Source organism: Myotis brandtii, unplaced genomic scaffold (genome assembly GCF_000412655.1).
Source record: "Myotis brandtii unplaced genomic scaffold, ASM41265v1 scaffold45, whole genome shotgun sequence".
NCBI lineage: Eukaryota > Metazoa > Chordata > Mammalia > Chiroptera > Vespertilionidae > Myotis > Myotis brandtii.
The window spans coordinates 3,189,816-3,203,788 of NW_005367209.1; the positions used below are offsets into that span (position 1 = coordinate 3,189,816).

The 13,973-nt window shown below is 40.9% G+C and overlaps 1 protein-coding gene and 1 long non-coding RNA gene across 2 annotated transcripts in view; both read left to right on the forward strand.

The window, feature by feature from the left end:
• The window catches only part of TMX4 (thioredoxin-related transmembrane protein 4), a 90,985-nt gene extending 88,643 nt beyond the window's left edge, over positions 1-2,342 (forward strand). Inside the window, exon 8 of the mRNA XM_014546524.1 lies at positions 706-2,342. Within this exon, the coding sequence (XP_014402010.1) occupies positions 706-1,058 (353 nt within the window). The 3' untranslated portion in view covers positions 1,059-2,342. The remainder of the gene's footprint in view (positions 1-705) is intronic.
• Positions 2,343-2,751: 409 nt separating this feature from the next.
• Positions 2,752-5,544, forward strand: LOC106727559. Its single transcript, XR_001363787.1, has 2 exons — positions 2,752-3,108; positions 5,000-5,544. It is a non-coding gene; the product is annotated as an uncharacterized LOC106727559 (long non-coding RNA).
• The last annotated feature ends 8,429 nt before the right edge of the window (positions 5,545-13,973 follow it).

Consider the following 13,973-nt stretch of genomic DNA (forward strand, 5'->3'; position numbering starts at 1 on the left):
AGCAGGTGGACATCCTCCGAGGGGTCCCAGACTGCAAGAGAGCATAGGCTGGGCTGAGGGACCCCCCTCCCCCAAATGCACACATTTTTGTGCACTGGGCCTCTGGTATATTTAGATGGGACTGCTGTGGTATATGCAATATGTCCTTGATTGAAACATTGCAATGCCACACATGACTATAATTAGGGGTATATTATGTTCCTTAGAATTCTTAGAAGTAACAGAAAGCCAATTTAAAGCAATTTGGGGAAAAAGGAAAATGTATTTAACACACACAACTGAAAGCCCAGGGTTGTTCTAGCTTCAAGCACAGCCCAGGGATGTTAGATTGTGCTCCCATGTGACTGATTTCAGTGGCTGTCAAAAGCAGTAGCAATCACTGTAGAAAGTGAGAGCTTTTCCTCCGTACTCTGGCAGAAACTGCTGGGGAGCACTCTGATTGGCTCAGCTTGTCATATGGTGAATCAGTTACCAAGGCTAGTGAGTAGGTCACTGAGCCAGGTTCTACAAGGTACAAAATACAAAGCCTGAGGGAACCTTTGCCCTCCTGGGCTGGGCTAGGACGCCAACCAGAGATCTGTCCTGGGTAATAACAGCTTCAAGGTGGAGAAGACTGTTGTGTGCCCCCTTGCTTTATTCCACAGCCAGTTTGATTGCTGAGTGACCATTGTTTATTCAGAGGCCATTCCCCTCTTCCCTCCACAGAGCAGAGTCGGAAGTCAGAGGAGGCTCATAGGGCTGAACAGTTGCTGGATGCAGAGGACGAAAAAGATGACTCAAACGAAGAAGAAAACAAGGACAGCCTTGTAGACGACGAGGAAGAGAAAGAAGACTTTGGTGATGAGGACGAACCAGAGGAAGAAGAGGAGGAGGACAACCTGGCTGCTGGTGCGGATGAGGAAACGAGTGACACCCAGGACCAGGGGCCCCCGAGGGAGCCCCTGGAGGAAAGAGAACCCAATGAGACTGAGGAAGATGCCCCTGGGCAGCCCCGTCCATCTGACACGGAAGACACATTGAGGCAGCGCAAAAGTCAGCATGCTGATAAGGGACCTTAGGTTCACAGACTATTTCCAAGAACATAGAGCAGAGGAGTGTGCCGGCTTCCCTCTGCCTGCAGTCTAAACCAAAATCCTCCTTGTTTCCCGAGCAAGCTTCTCTTAAAAATCCACCTTAGTCATGTAGTTTCAGCATTAAGCCTAATGTATATTAATGAGACTCCTTCAGGCATGACAATCAGGATGCGTGGTATTAGGATATGCTTGAGGATTTGGGATGGGCACACGTGCATCTACTTGGGGCGAGAGAGTTTTGACCAGAGGTAGTGATGCCCAGCCCTCGTGAGGACTGTTCATTGACAAGGCTGCAGGCCCCATAAAGTGAAAGCAAAGCAGCCTGTGCATCCTCATGTGTAGCAGAAGTCTTGCTTCTCCTGTGTTAAGAAGTTACTCTTGTCAAACTATAAGAAACATCAGGCACCATAGTACTGGGTCACTTTTTTTAGAGAGAAATGGAGCGGGCCCTGGATTATTGTAGAAAAGAGCTTGGCAGTTGTCTTGACTTTAAATCTCCATTGTTATGTCTTATTTCTTACCTGTCCCATTTCCAGCTGTCCTGCCAACAGCCTGCAGGCTCCCCACACTTCACAATGCTTCCTAGTGAGACATCAGCTGCGTTTAGTGGATTTAAGGGTTTAGTTAATCAAAAACCGCAGCCCATGAAGCCAGACTGCCAAGCAGCTCGAATGCAGTATTGTAACCTTTGGGGATTCAAAAAGGAGTAGGGATTTTACAGGAGACAATTTTGTTGTTTTTTGCCAAAATGGAGTAATTTTTTTTTTTGCAAAAAGTCCCTTCAGCAATATTCTTTCCCAACCCAGAAGTCCCCTAAGTCTTGCCAGTACAAGGTAGTCTTGTGAAGAAAACTTGAATACTGTGTTGTTTTGTTTTCATCTCAAGGGGTTCCCTGGCCTTGAACCACTTTAATAATAACTGAACATTTCTGGTTCTCCTTCAGTGATGTGCTTTTGGTGAAAGAATTAATGAAAGTGAGTATCTGGAAATGAAAGATTTGGTTTCATTTCCTTCTTTCTTAATCTTATAAAGAATTTTATCCCAGTAAATCTCTCAGTGCTCAATCTACTAAAAGTACCCAGGAGGCCCAATTTCTTTTAAAAAATCCATCCATCTACTTCTGCCTTCCTGATTTATGTTTTAGAATAAATTCATAAAATTAGATTCCAAACCTTATGAAAGATGACTAAAGTTGATTCTACACCCCTTGGGTCCAGACAGAATAATAAGTAGTGCAGGCTTATGAAATTTAAAAGTTTCTGTCATTTTAAGAAAGAAATATGCAGTGTACTCTTATCTGGCTGTTTAGATAACCCTTTTCTTCCATTAACTTTGAACACGGGATCATTGGCGGGAGGGAGCAGTTCTGAAACCTGCTGTCTTTCTGTGCTTGAATGAGCCTATTGCAAATTTACACAAAAGGGGTTTTTATTCTGCCAAAATCTAATTTTTAGAGATGGTTATTTTTCATCTCTCCAGTTCAGTTACCTGACAGCCTCATCCTGCAGCATGAGAGTCACCAGATTTTTTGCCCTAGCCGGTTTGGCTCAGTGGATAGGGTGTCAGCCCACAGACTGAAGGGTCGCAGGTTTAATTCTGGTTTAGGGCCTGTACCTCAGTTGTAGGCTCCCTAGTCAGAGCTCTTGCGGGAGGCAACCAATTGATGTGTCTCTCACATGGATGTGTTTCTCTCTGTCTCTCCCCCTCCCCACTCTTTCTAAACATCAATAGAAAAATATCCTCGAGTGAGGATTATCCCCCAAAATAAGAAAGAGTCACCAGCTTTTGGCAGCTATGAAGCTGGGAGATCCTGACCAGACCAAGGACATCGGATCTCATTGTCCTCCCAGCCCTTCCAACCCTTCCCCAAAGATCCTCAATAAGATGGTTTGACAACCCCCCTGCACCCCCCAAAAAAGAGTCACCAATAATAGTTTTTCTCTTCAGACAGCAACACAACCTCAAGTTAGAGGCCATCAGAGAACTGAGAGGCTAAGAAAATCTTGAATTTGCTCATTTTCTTTCCTTCCGTAAGGTAGGTCTCTGATACATCTTAACCCAAAATGCAGTCGTTCTGATGGTGGCAGCTCCATCTCCCTGATCCTGGGAAGCTTTTCTGGATCATTGTTGAGCTGGGCGTGCCCTCTCGGCACTGGATTGCTTTCTCTTCCAATCAGCTGAATTGAGTTTTCAAAGATCATTAAGCTCAAGTTCAGAGCTACAGACTAAGAAAGGATTCAGTTTGGCTTTTCTGTATGTATAAGCTCCCCTCCTTTGTAATAACATCATTTTTTTTTAAAGTGGAATATTTGACTAAAGAGGAGGGAATGAAATCTACTTTGACTTTTAGAAATGTAAGGCCAATTTCCAGTTGGACCCCAAATTTTATATTTATATATATATATATATATATATATCAGCAATACTTTTAAAAAATGGAGTGAGCAAAGAAAAACATCTTGGAGAAGAAAATTCATTAGAAGTTTAAAAGTCTGGCTATGCAAACCATTTTTCCCCCCTGTTTTTCCTGTTTTTCAATATCCTGGCAAAAGATGGGGTTTTTACCAAGTGGTCTGATAAATACTCAACTAATTTCATTTCTTTCCACCTGAGGCCTTTAGGTTGTTTTCAGTACTGACTGAATGTAAAACTAAAGGCAAAAAGTCAACCTAAAATAATTTGAAATTAACATTTCAGTGGGATTTTAAGGATATTTCTTATATTTATTCCAGGAGTCAAGTGCATGGAAACATGATTTTCATTTTAAAAGTAAACATTAGCCATGCTTTCCTATATTGTAGTATCAGTTATTTACTTACACAATAGTATTTTGTATAAATCAAAATCAGGTGAATTAAAAGTAACTGAGTAGTTGGAGCAGGTGCCTTTTCATCAATGAGGCACCTTCTACCTAGCTTTTTCTTAGTTTCCTTTATTACATCTCTTGCTAGGTCTGTTACACTACCCAACTTGCTTAGCAATCTTATATTGAGGTAGCAAACAAGCATTAGCCAGGTTGGCTTTTGACACTGGAGAAAGCCACATTTTTATTTATTTATGGCCCAAATCTGTTGATAGCTCTGGTGTTGCTACATGATTTGGGCATATGTAAGCCTGCATCCTGTAACACCTTCGGAGTAGATGATAAAAATATCTTTCAGCACTGAAGTATTTACTGTTATTGTATTACCGAATCAAGAGTGAAGGATGGGAAACATTAAAGAGTTAATAAAAGGTAGACAAGCCAGGGTACACCTGAGATTTCAGCTCCTTAAATTGGCTTGAAGTGAGAGAAAGGACATTGGTGCTTTTGCTAATGTATCAATGTCTGTCTGTCCTTTATCTCCGTGTCGAAGTGTTATTTCTGCCAGTGTTATAAATGTGTGGTAGACCCATCCTGTTAAATATGACAACATTTTGGAAAGTATTCACATCCTTTGTGCCAACAGAAAAGTTCCTTGTTTAGTATCTCTTTACCTCAGTCCTACGTTTTGGTTCTCCTGAGGTTACAGCTTGTCTTGCAACCAACGTGGAGTCATCAAGTCTGATGAACCTCCAACAGCTTGTGAACAGCTTTCCTGAACCAGGAAGTTCTGTTGAAAGGCCTGTGACAGCTTCAGACCAGGACTTGGCCTTCAGGTGGCTTATTCTCAGTAAAGTTTCATGTGTACTGTGACATTGTCCTAGTATATGTGAGACATACTAGGTACACCTTTGACGTGTTTCCAATATAGTGTAATTGTATTTGTTACTAAATAGCTTCTTTGTGCAAATGCAATTTTTATACTGAAAATACTTCTTATTTGTATCGCAATACATTATAAATTTATTATTTATATTCCTTGTAATAGTCTTGATTATTTAGCCCACGGTACTTAATTATTTTCCTCTTCACCCATGTATTTATTCTTTGCCTCCTCAAATAGTATCTGCAGCAACTGGAACCAAGATAGGAGTTTCTAGCAGAACGTTGCCTGAATTGCAAAGCACCTTAATCACAGAATTGTACATAATCCTTGATCCTGTGTGTTTTCATTTTATGTAAATTTCCATTTGCCTCAAAACATGATAGTGCTAAGTAAAAACAAAACCATCTATTGCTTTTCATGTAACTGTTTTCACAAGAGTTATTTTCCTAGGCAGTGAAAAAAGATTACTGTGTTAAACATTTTCTCCTCTGCGTCCATCCCCCATCCAGTCTGTTCATTTTTCCTCTTTATCCTCTTCTCCTTGACTTGGTGAAACCCACACCATGTGCCTTTAGCTGCTCTGGAAAGTGCACAAAATGAAGGAGGAGCCATCAAAGGGCTCCTTGTCACAGCCCATTGTGTTGTCTATAGCATCTCACTGCACTCTCACTGCCTCTCGGGGCTCCCTCTGTCCTGAGGTCTGGGGGTGGCCAGGCTGGAGCAGATGGCAGTGAGACGACTGGTCTGCACCCCAACCTTCCTGGCACTATGGCAGTGGAAAGCACAAAGGAGGAGAGGTGACACTTACAAACCCCTGGGGACTAAAACAATGGAGATTAAAATGCTCACTTTTGAAAAACAATGGAAGGATGTATAATACAAAGAATATGATTAAATTTTCATACCACTGAGTTTCCCTCCCCCAGAGAAGCTGGCTCAGAATACATACTGGCCTATATAGTGAAAAAATATCCATTTTGCAGTGTCGCAGCCTACCTGAACTTGGTCTGCACATCCTTGGTGGGAGCAAAACCTGTAGCTTTTGAAGCCAATGACATGGAGTTACAATGCAACTCCCTGCTTTATCCCAGACTTGAAGGCTCTTTGGAACATATTCCACAGTAACTGGAGTTCTTTCTTAGAACATGTGAACCCAAGGTTGATACTGTATTAGGCTAGTGTAGGCTATGTTAACAGACCCCCAAATCTCAGGGCCTTTAAGAACAAGAATTGTATTACTGTGTCACCTAGTTCACCTCAGGCATCCCAGGGGGTAGTGGCTGTGCTTCAGGTTTTTCTAGGATCCAGGTCAAGGGAGGCTCTGTTCCACCTCAGGCATCCCAGGGGGTAGTGGGTGTGCTTCGGGCAGGTTTTTCTAGGATCCAGGTCAAGGGAGGCTCTGTTCTCTGGTTCCTAAGGTGACTGTGGTCACCTTCATCCCAACCAGTCAGAAGGGGAGAGTGCATGGAGAAGCACTTGGAGATGTCAAGGGTAGGCTGCCAAGAGGCATACACGCACCATTTCTGGTCACATTTCCTATGAGAGGACTTAGTCACAGGGTCACACCTAACTGAAAGAGAGGCCGGGATATGCCATCTCAGCCACAGTGACTCCATCTTCCCTACCTTTGTAACCCGAGTGCCTCACAAGGGTAAGCTCCTGAGAAATAGCAGTACAAATGCCCACGTGGACTAGACCATTACTGGTCTGCAGGATACTAGAATTTTCAATTGTGAATGATATGCTCCCATAGAATTTATATTTTACTTGGGAAGATGGACATTAATAAGTGGGATAAGAGATCCAACTGGAAAACTTAAGAGATGCTATGTGAGTTTATATAAAAGAAACCTGAGCTAGACTGAGGGTTTGGTGGTAACATGACCAGAGGGCAAGATTAGGATTTGAGGCAGAGATGGACTTGGGATCCCTCAGATGCACACAAGCAACCTTTGAGATGTACACGTAGAGAAATAGGACTAGCATTCATCTCAATGAAAGGTTCTTTGTGGAGCCATCAGGGTAGATTCTGAACTTCATTTTCCTTTTGTAGAGGGAGTGATGGAGGCATAGTTTCCAATTAATCTTTGCATGAGCTCTACCTCCTATTTTAATATCTTTGAAATCAGCATGTATTGAAGTCAGTAATTGATAGGCTCCATAAATCTCCCTAAGTGTGATTCTAGTTAATAGACATCTGATTAATCATGTTAATCTAAAAATTACCCTTTGGAAAAATTTATGCCATCAGAATTCTTTGTGTTCTGTTACTGGCAGGGCATATAATTCCTAAAATTATTTATTATAATTAGTTACTGGAGTAGAGACAATAGGATAAACACAGAGCACATTTGTGCCCCAAAAGGACCAACTCCTAGGCTCACTAAATTATAGAGTTGTCATGCTATGGAATTATTCTTCAAACTCTAGCTCTCTGTGCAGTAAATTCTAAGCATGAATCTCAATCTAATAAATAGCATTAGAAACCAGCATGTTATGGGTTGACCATTGACTGTTAACTATTTTGTCTAATAATATTATACAGAGTATTCTAAGACTTCAAGTTGTTGACTACTTCATGAATAGGAAACAGCTATGGGCAAAGCCACATGATTAAACTATAGCACCAAGTCATTTGACTCTCCTTCAGAGTGTTTATTCTACTGACTAGAAAAGTAAGTGTTACCTCCTAAAAGAGCAAATGTCCTTTTAAGTGGCACAAAATAGGGTGATTGCTTTTCCTTCTATGCTTTTTAACATATATGAATAGTATTGGCATTTGTTTTAAAAGTGAAGGTCTACTCTCAGGCTGTAGCAGAAAGATAAGCCCCCTGTCCTGTGAGTACAACACAGTCCTAGCGACAGGTTAAAGTAGTGGCTTCAGGAAACAGCTAAGCTCCTGACTATTCTTGAGCAAGAACTGCCTAATTCATAATATGCAAACAAAATAGTAATTTAGGGTAAATCCAAGTCAGGAGAGATCTCAATGTACATTGTTCCAACAAGGGTTAAATTGTTGGCCTTTTAGTAGGCTAATGATATGAACCTTCAAGGAGGGCTTTAGCATTTCTAAAACTTATTTAACAACAAATATTGTGGAGCAGAAAAATTGAAAACCTCCTGCTACAAACACTAGAAATGTTGGCTAAAATGTAACTGACACTTTTTTTTTTAAGGCAGAGCTGACCTTAAAAGAAAAAAATTCACAGGAGCCAACAACCACGAGGCCAGTAAAGAGCCCTGGTCCTGGGCCTGCTCTAGTAGAAGTGGTGGAGAGCTGCTGCCCTAGGGAACCAGGGAGTGTATGTTTTATCTGCCACATAGGTGTAGGATGCAAAGTCTTGACTGTAACAAGGTGGGAGAATGGAGCTGAAATTGCGTAAAATTCCCGGCTACATCCTTAGTGAAACAAACAAACAAAAATGCCTTACTAGCACATGGAAATTACAAGAAAGCTCCTCTGTCTTGGCCTGGTCTTTGTGTTGAAAAATAGGAGACTTCCCTGAGAAATCATATGGGCCTGACCTTACACAAATGGAAGTTTGAATGTACACTAGCTTCATTGCCTCCAAACCAAGAAATACTCATAAAAATGCTAACAGAGGACGGGGGAATATTAGCAGAGGCAAGCACAAAACTACCTGCTATTGAAAACACCGTCGATCTGGTATAAAAATTCCTATAAAGCCCCACTAAGATGAACTCGCAATCCAAAGTCACCAATTACACACAGAAACTATCCATCAGAGAGCAAGATTAGACTTGCCCCACACTTTGGAATAATATTGTCAGATAAAAACTTTAAACTTAAAATGTATTAAAACCATGGAAGAGGGAACATAAAACACAATAAAATAAGGTACTTCTTTCCTCACAATAATGTGTTTCAAGTTCATCTATGCTGCATGAATCATAGTTCAATCCTTTCTAATGGTGTGTAGAATTTCATTTAATGAATATTTATCACATTGTTTATTCACTCTACAGAATGAATTGACAGACATGTAGAGTGTTTCCAGTTCTTGGCTAGCCCTTTAAATCCTCTGATTATGAGACTTTCCAAGGACTACTTTACTAATAATAATATTTGGAGGAAATCCTGAAATGTTAGAAATATATTCCTTAGGATTTTCCAAGATTTGTTCTTGCATCACCAGAGAGAAACATAGATCACCCTTACAAAGGGAAGATGCTTAAGAAACAGATATAGCCCAGGTCTTCCTGGGATTGAATCCCGGGTCTACCATTTGTCAGTGGTAAGTTAGTCAAGGTACCTAACTTCTCTGTGACTCATCTTTACAGTGGGAGTAGTAAGGGAAACTCACATCCATTAATGAAGTTCTTAAAGGCATCAGAGTTGGATGCCCAGGTGCCCAGGCCAGGATCTAGAGTTGGAAAGATCAGGAATATGGTCCTGGTGTTTGGGCTGCCTTTCTCCTGAAGGCATCTGCTGTTTCTAGGAGGAGGGGTGGGCAGTGTGTTACAGAGCCTGAGTGATGCTTTTGAGAGCTTTGGCTGAAGGGACAAGGATTGGCTAAGGATGGGAGGGCATGTGAAAACTCGTTGGTTGAGTTGGATCTCTGATAAGACCCACAGGATGAGCCATAAGTAACCAGGCCCCCATAGCTCAGCCTCAGTCTACCCAGCTTCTAGAAACAGGATGATGTGATCCTGGGAGCAAGCATAAATCCTGGAAGGAAGTAACTTGGTAATGAGAATTGAGGAAATTGAGTTCTTAAATTGAGTGGTGGGTTCTCTTGATTTTTTTACTTTGCTATGAGGTAGGATTCTGTGGTCTAAATAAATCTTGGAGCTCCTATAGCCCTGTCTTAATGGATTGTTGCATTCAAAGGACCATAATCTAACAATCAAAAGGAAACATTAATTTCCTTGTATTCCTTTCATTCTCAGCCTCTTTTAGTGCTAATGCCATCCCTTCATCAAGCCAGCATTATCCCCCCATTTATTCTTTAGTCTATCCCTGAAATACTCTCTTTAGTAGTCCCAAAGTGTGAGCATTAATTGCTCTGTTTCCCCCTCTAGTTTCCTCTTACCTGCCAGCTCTCTGCTTTTACCCTTCCTGGAGAAAAATCTTTTCTGATACAGATTCCCCATCTCGGCTTGTAAGGTTCTTCTCACTGCACAGCTATGCCACAGAGCTCCAGGAAAGGAGTACATACCACAGTGACATTGCCATAATCCTCCTTGATTGAGAGGTGAGGTGAGAGAGAGGCCATGAATACCCAGGTGTCAAAGAAATTGTGCCGATGTGCCTATTACACTTTCCATTTGCTGCCCCCAACTTTCCTAGTTTATTCTGGGCAGATCAAAATCCCCATCAGGTGCAGCTGCCTCTGCCACAACTCATCATTGTCCTTTCCACAAACATTGGAGACAGAGAACGGGAAAACTCCCCGATGGCCAACATGTCAGATTTAGTATTTAATCCATGCCCCTGCTAAGAATATCCACTCCTCTCCTCCAGTCCCCGTTCTTCCTGTAATGAAAGATGACATCTGACAGACACCTTTGAGGTAGAGGCTACCACCAGATGCTCCTCTTCTCCACAACAGGAGCCAACATTGGCCATGTCCCAGCCTCCAAGTCTGACTGGGCAGCCAAGGTTATCCCTCCATGGACTCAGCCATGCTGGGTTCTTTCAAATCTCCTCTCTTCACAGGAAACCTCCCTGAATTAGAAGCAAACTGGTGCCCAATCTGCAAGAAGAGCTGTCTCTTGGAATCTCTAAGATTTGGATGCTATTTTTGCTTATCTGAGAAAAGACTTCATTAAAATGGAGTATGCCGGAAACCAATTCCAGCATGACAGCAGGGCTGCATCTGGGAATGGCTGAAGGCATTTCCCCAAACCTGAAAAGGGATTATTGCTTGGCTGCCAGACAGCTAAAAGGCATCTTAATCTACATGTTATTGCCTCCTACTGGCCAAACACCTGAACAGCCACAGGCTAATTCCCCCATGCTGACAATGCTTGTGTAAACCCTTTGAAGTGTATACCTCTGCCTCGCCTCAGGACAAGTTGTGTTAATAAAAAGCATGGGGTCCTGGGACCAGGAGACTTTAAGACCTTAGACTTAAGATCTTAGAATTTAGCTCCTTTAGCTAAGCTCCTCTGACCCCAAATGCCTTTCAAAATTATGCTTTGTCTCTGGATTCCAATTTAATCCACACACAGCCTTCTCCAGATTTCCTAAACCCTTCTAGATGCTGGGACAAGAACCCCAGCAGAGTATCCTTGCTATCACTTCTAGTTTCCTAAATCTGCCCAAAACCTCTGGTGTGAGCCCCATTAACTGGTCCTAAATCCCTTACAATCCATTCTTTATCCATCTCAGCCTAGATCTTTTTAATCAATAGTGGAATTTCAGGAAGCTCTTGCTTCAGGATTAAAACCCAGCAAATCTTGATTCACTCACCTACCTGCTCCAACCAATAGATTTGCCAAGACTCATCACCCTTGGTAGACAGTTCACCTTAGAAATTCTTCCAGCCACCTACTTCTCATGGACACATGCTCTCAAGACCATAACATTAATGACACCTTTTCTAGCTTTGACTTCATAAGTGACCCCTGGTGTAGTATGTTAGATGCTGGTATCTTTTTATTTGTTTGTATGGGCAATGTTTAAATCACAACTCAGGATTTTTTTATTTGGCCTTTCTTTGGCATGGTATTTACCACAAGTTTCTCAAGTTTCTGGGAGCAATTATCCTGTTCCAGTGTTTCCAATGTCTGCTTCTTGTTGATTTCACGGCACCAGCCAGATCCCCTGGAATGAATCTGTTCTCAACAGAGGAGCAAGGCAGCAACTTTGACTTCTCCAAGCAGGGTTGACAGGCCTGCTCATTCTGTTGACACTGGGATTTACAAAGAAGTTTGATGGCCATGGAATCTGTCTTAAAATTAATGTGCATTTTGCAATTTCACAAGGCAATTTTTTTCTTTTAAAGGCAATTGCTAGTGAATATATTATAGTTACTTCATCAGTCTGATTTCCAAATTGGAACTATTTTTCCTTCTCCTTCCAATTACAGTTTTCACTTCAGCAAAGCCTCAACTGCATGGCTCCGACTTTCTGGAGTCAATTCAAGAACCCACTCTTTATTTCATTGTTCCAAGAGTCCGGCCTTCATACCAAATTGCACTCTTAACTCAGGTGATAATTTAATTCAAGGTGCAATTGGATGTCACATGACAAATTCTAAGACTTAGAGATTCGCTCCCCAAAAGTGACCCATCTAAATGCAGAGGCTCCACGTGGTTCAGTCTTTCTAACCAACACAACTCAGCCCAGGAACTAGAAACATAAATTATTAATTCTAGTTCTAGAAAGATACTAAGGAAAGCCCAGTTTATTTTCCAGACTAATATTTCTTAAAAGCCACACTTGATTTCTTTTATCCTTCTACTATCTCTTACATGGGTGCATGGGGTTACCCTTCAACCTTCACCTCTTTGTCATTCTCCATTCTCTTCCCCCACAAACTTTCCCCTCTCCGAATACTCTTTTCATTCTCCTTCCTTTTTCTTCCATGCCATGTTTTTTTCTCCTGTCACAAATAAATCTCATCCTTTTCTGCTACAAATCTTTTTATCTTTTACTTTATTTTTCCTCCTCTCCACCTGACTACCTGAATTCACATAATAAGATCTAAGGTAAGGAGGAGGGCAAAGAAATAAATGGGATACAGCTATGGCATTCCTTGCCGGGGGCTGGGGGGCGGGGAGATCATCAAATACTCCTAAATTAATATATTGTCTCTGTCACATTAAAATGAAATAATAAATCACAGCCCATATAATTTGTTGCCTCTATATTTTTGCTCACCACCTCCTTTTCCATTTCCCCCTTTTTTCTCTCTGAGTTTGACACTTTGAGTCTTTAATCTAAAACTAGAAATGAAATGGTTTTCTTCCTTCCAGCAAGTTTTACATTTCACTGAAAGATGTTATAATTAGTTCTCAAGTTAGTGATATTAATTCAATTCTTTCTGTTTGCCCAGAAGTAAAGTAGCCTTAAGGGTTTAGAGAGAAAAAAAAAATCTCACATTTACTGCTCCACCATGGGAAGAATTTTCTCTCCATCCTTCTTTTTCCCTCCATGTCATCAGAACAAGAGTATGCAATGATTAATATTTGTTTGTTCGTTTTTCTGTATGAATTTAATTTTATACATAAAAGTTTCTCCAGAGGGCCACATTCTTGTTAGCGTGGGCTGATTTAAGACAGCTCTCAATCATTAATAGTGAAGGTGATTCCATCTCCTAATTCCAGATTACTTTCTATTGGCTTACTAGTATATGTCAGAAGCAAATCTAAGCATATTAAATGAATGCCTCTTAGCTTCCTGACATTGAAGAGAAATTTAGAAACCCCAATTTTAGTTATTGCTGGTGCTTTTTGAAGTATAGCTATTTCCTAAGACTTCTTGAAGCAGATCAATAGTGAAGGAGTGGCTCCTGTTAGGAAAGCTGACACCTAAACTCTAGATATACAAACACATAAATGTGAGACGCTCATCAAAATTATTTGCTGCTGGTTTTTTTAAAGTAGTGATTCATTGTGGCGCATTTGAACAAGTGTTTGATTTCTAAAATGTCAGACCAAGCTCACTATTTTAGAAGGGTAACCACTGTATAAAAGCAAGATATCCCTGAAGATACATCTTCAGATGAATGGGGTTCTAGATATTTTGCCTCTTTTAACAAAAAGTGCTGTTCAGAGCCAGGAAATGACTCATCAATAAGTTGCAATTTGAATGAAAGCTGAATAGTTAATGATTTAAAAAATTTTTTGTTAAATTTTAGGTATGATAATTATACATGGCTATTTTCTTTTATTGTAAAAGCCTTTATCTTTTTGAGAGACATGAATTGATATGATGTCTAGAATTTGCTTAAAAATAATCCCATGGGAAGCTGTGGAGAGAGGATGGAAGAAATAAGCTTGGCTGTGAGCTGGCAATTGTGGAAACTAGATAATGGTTAACTGGAGGGAAGGTCACTGTACTTTTCTCTTACTTTTGATTGTTTGACATTTTCCATAATAAAAACTAGTCTGAAAAAGAACTCAGGTCTCAGCTTAGTGCCCTGTTCTCTTTACCAGCCTTTTCCAAACTTGTATAATCTTTAAGATATATATATAAAACTTGAAGCCCAGTGCACAAAAATTTGTGCACTGGTGGGGGGGG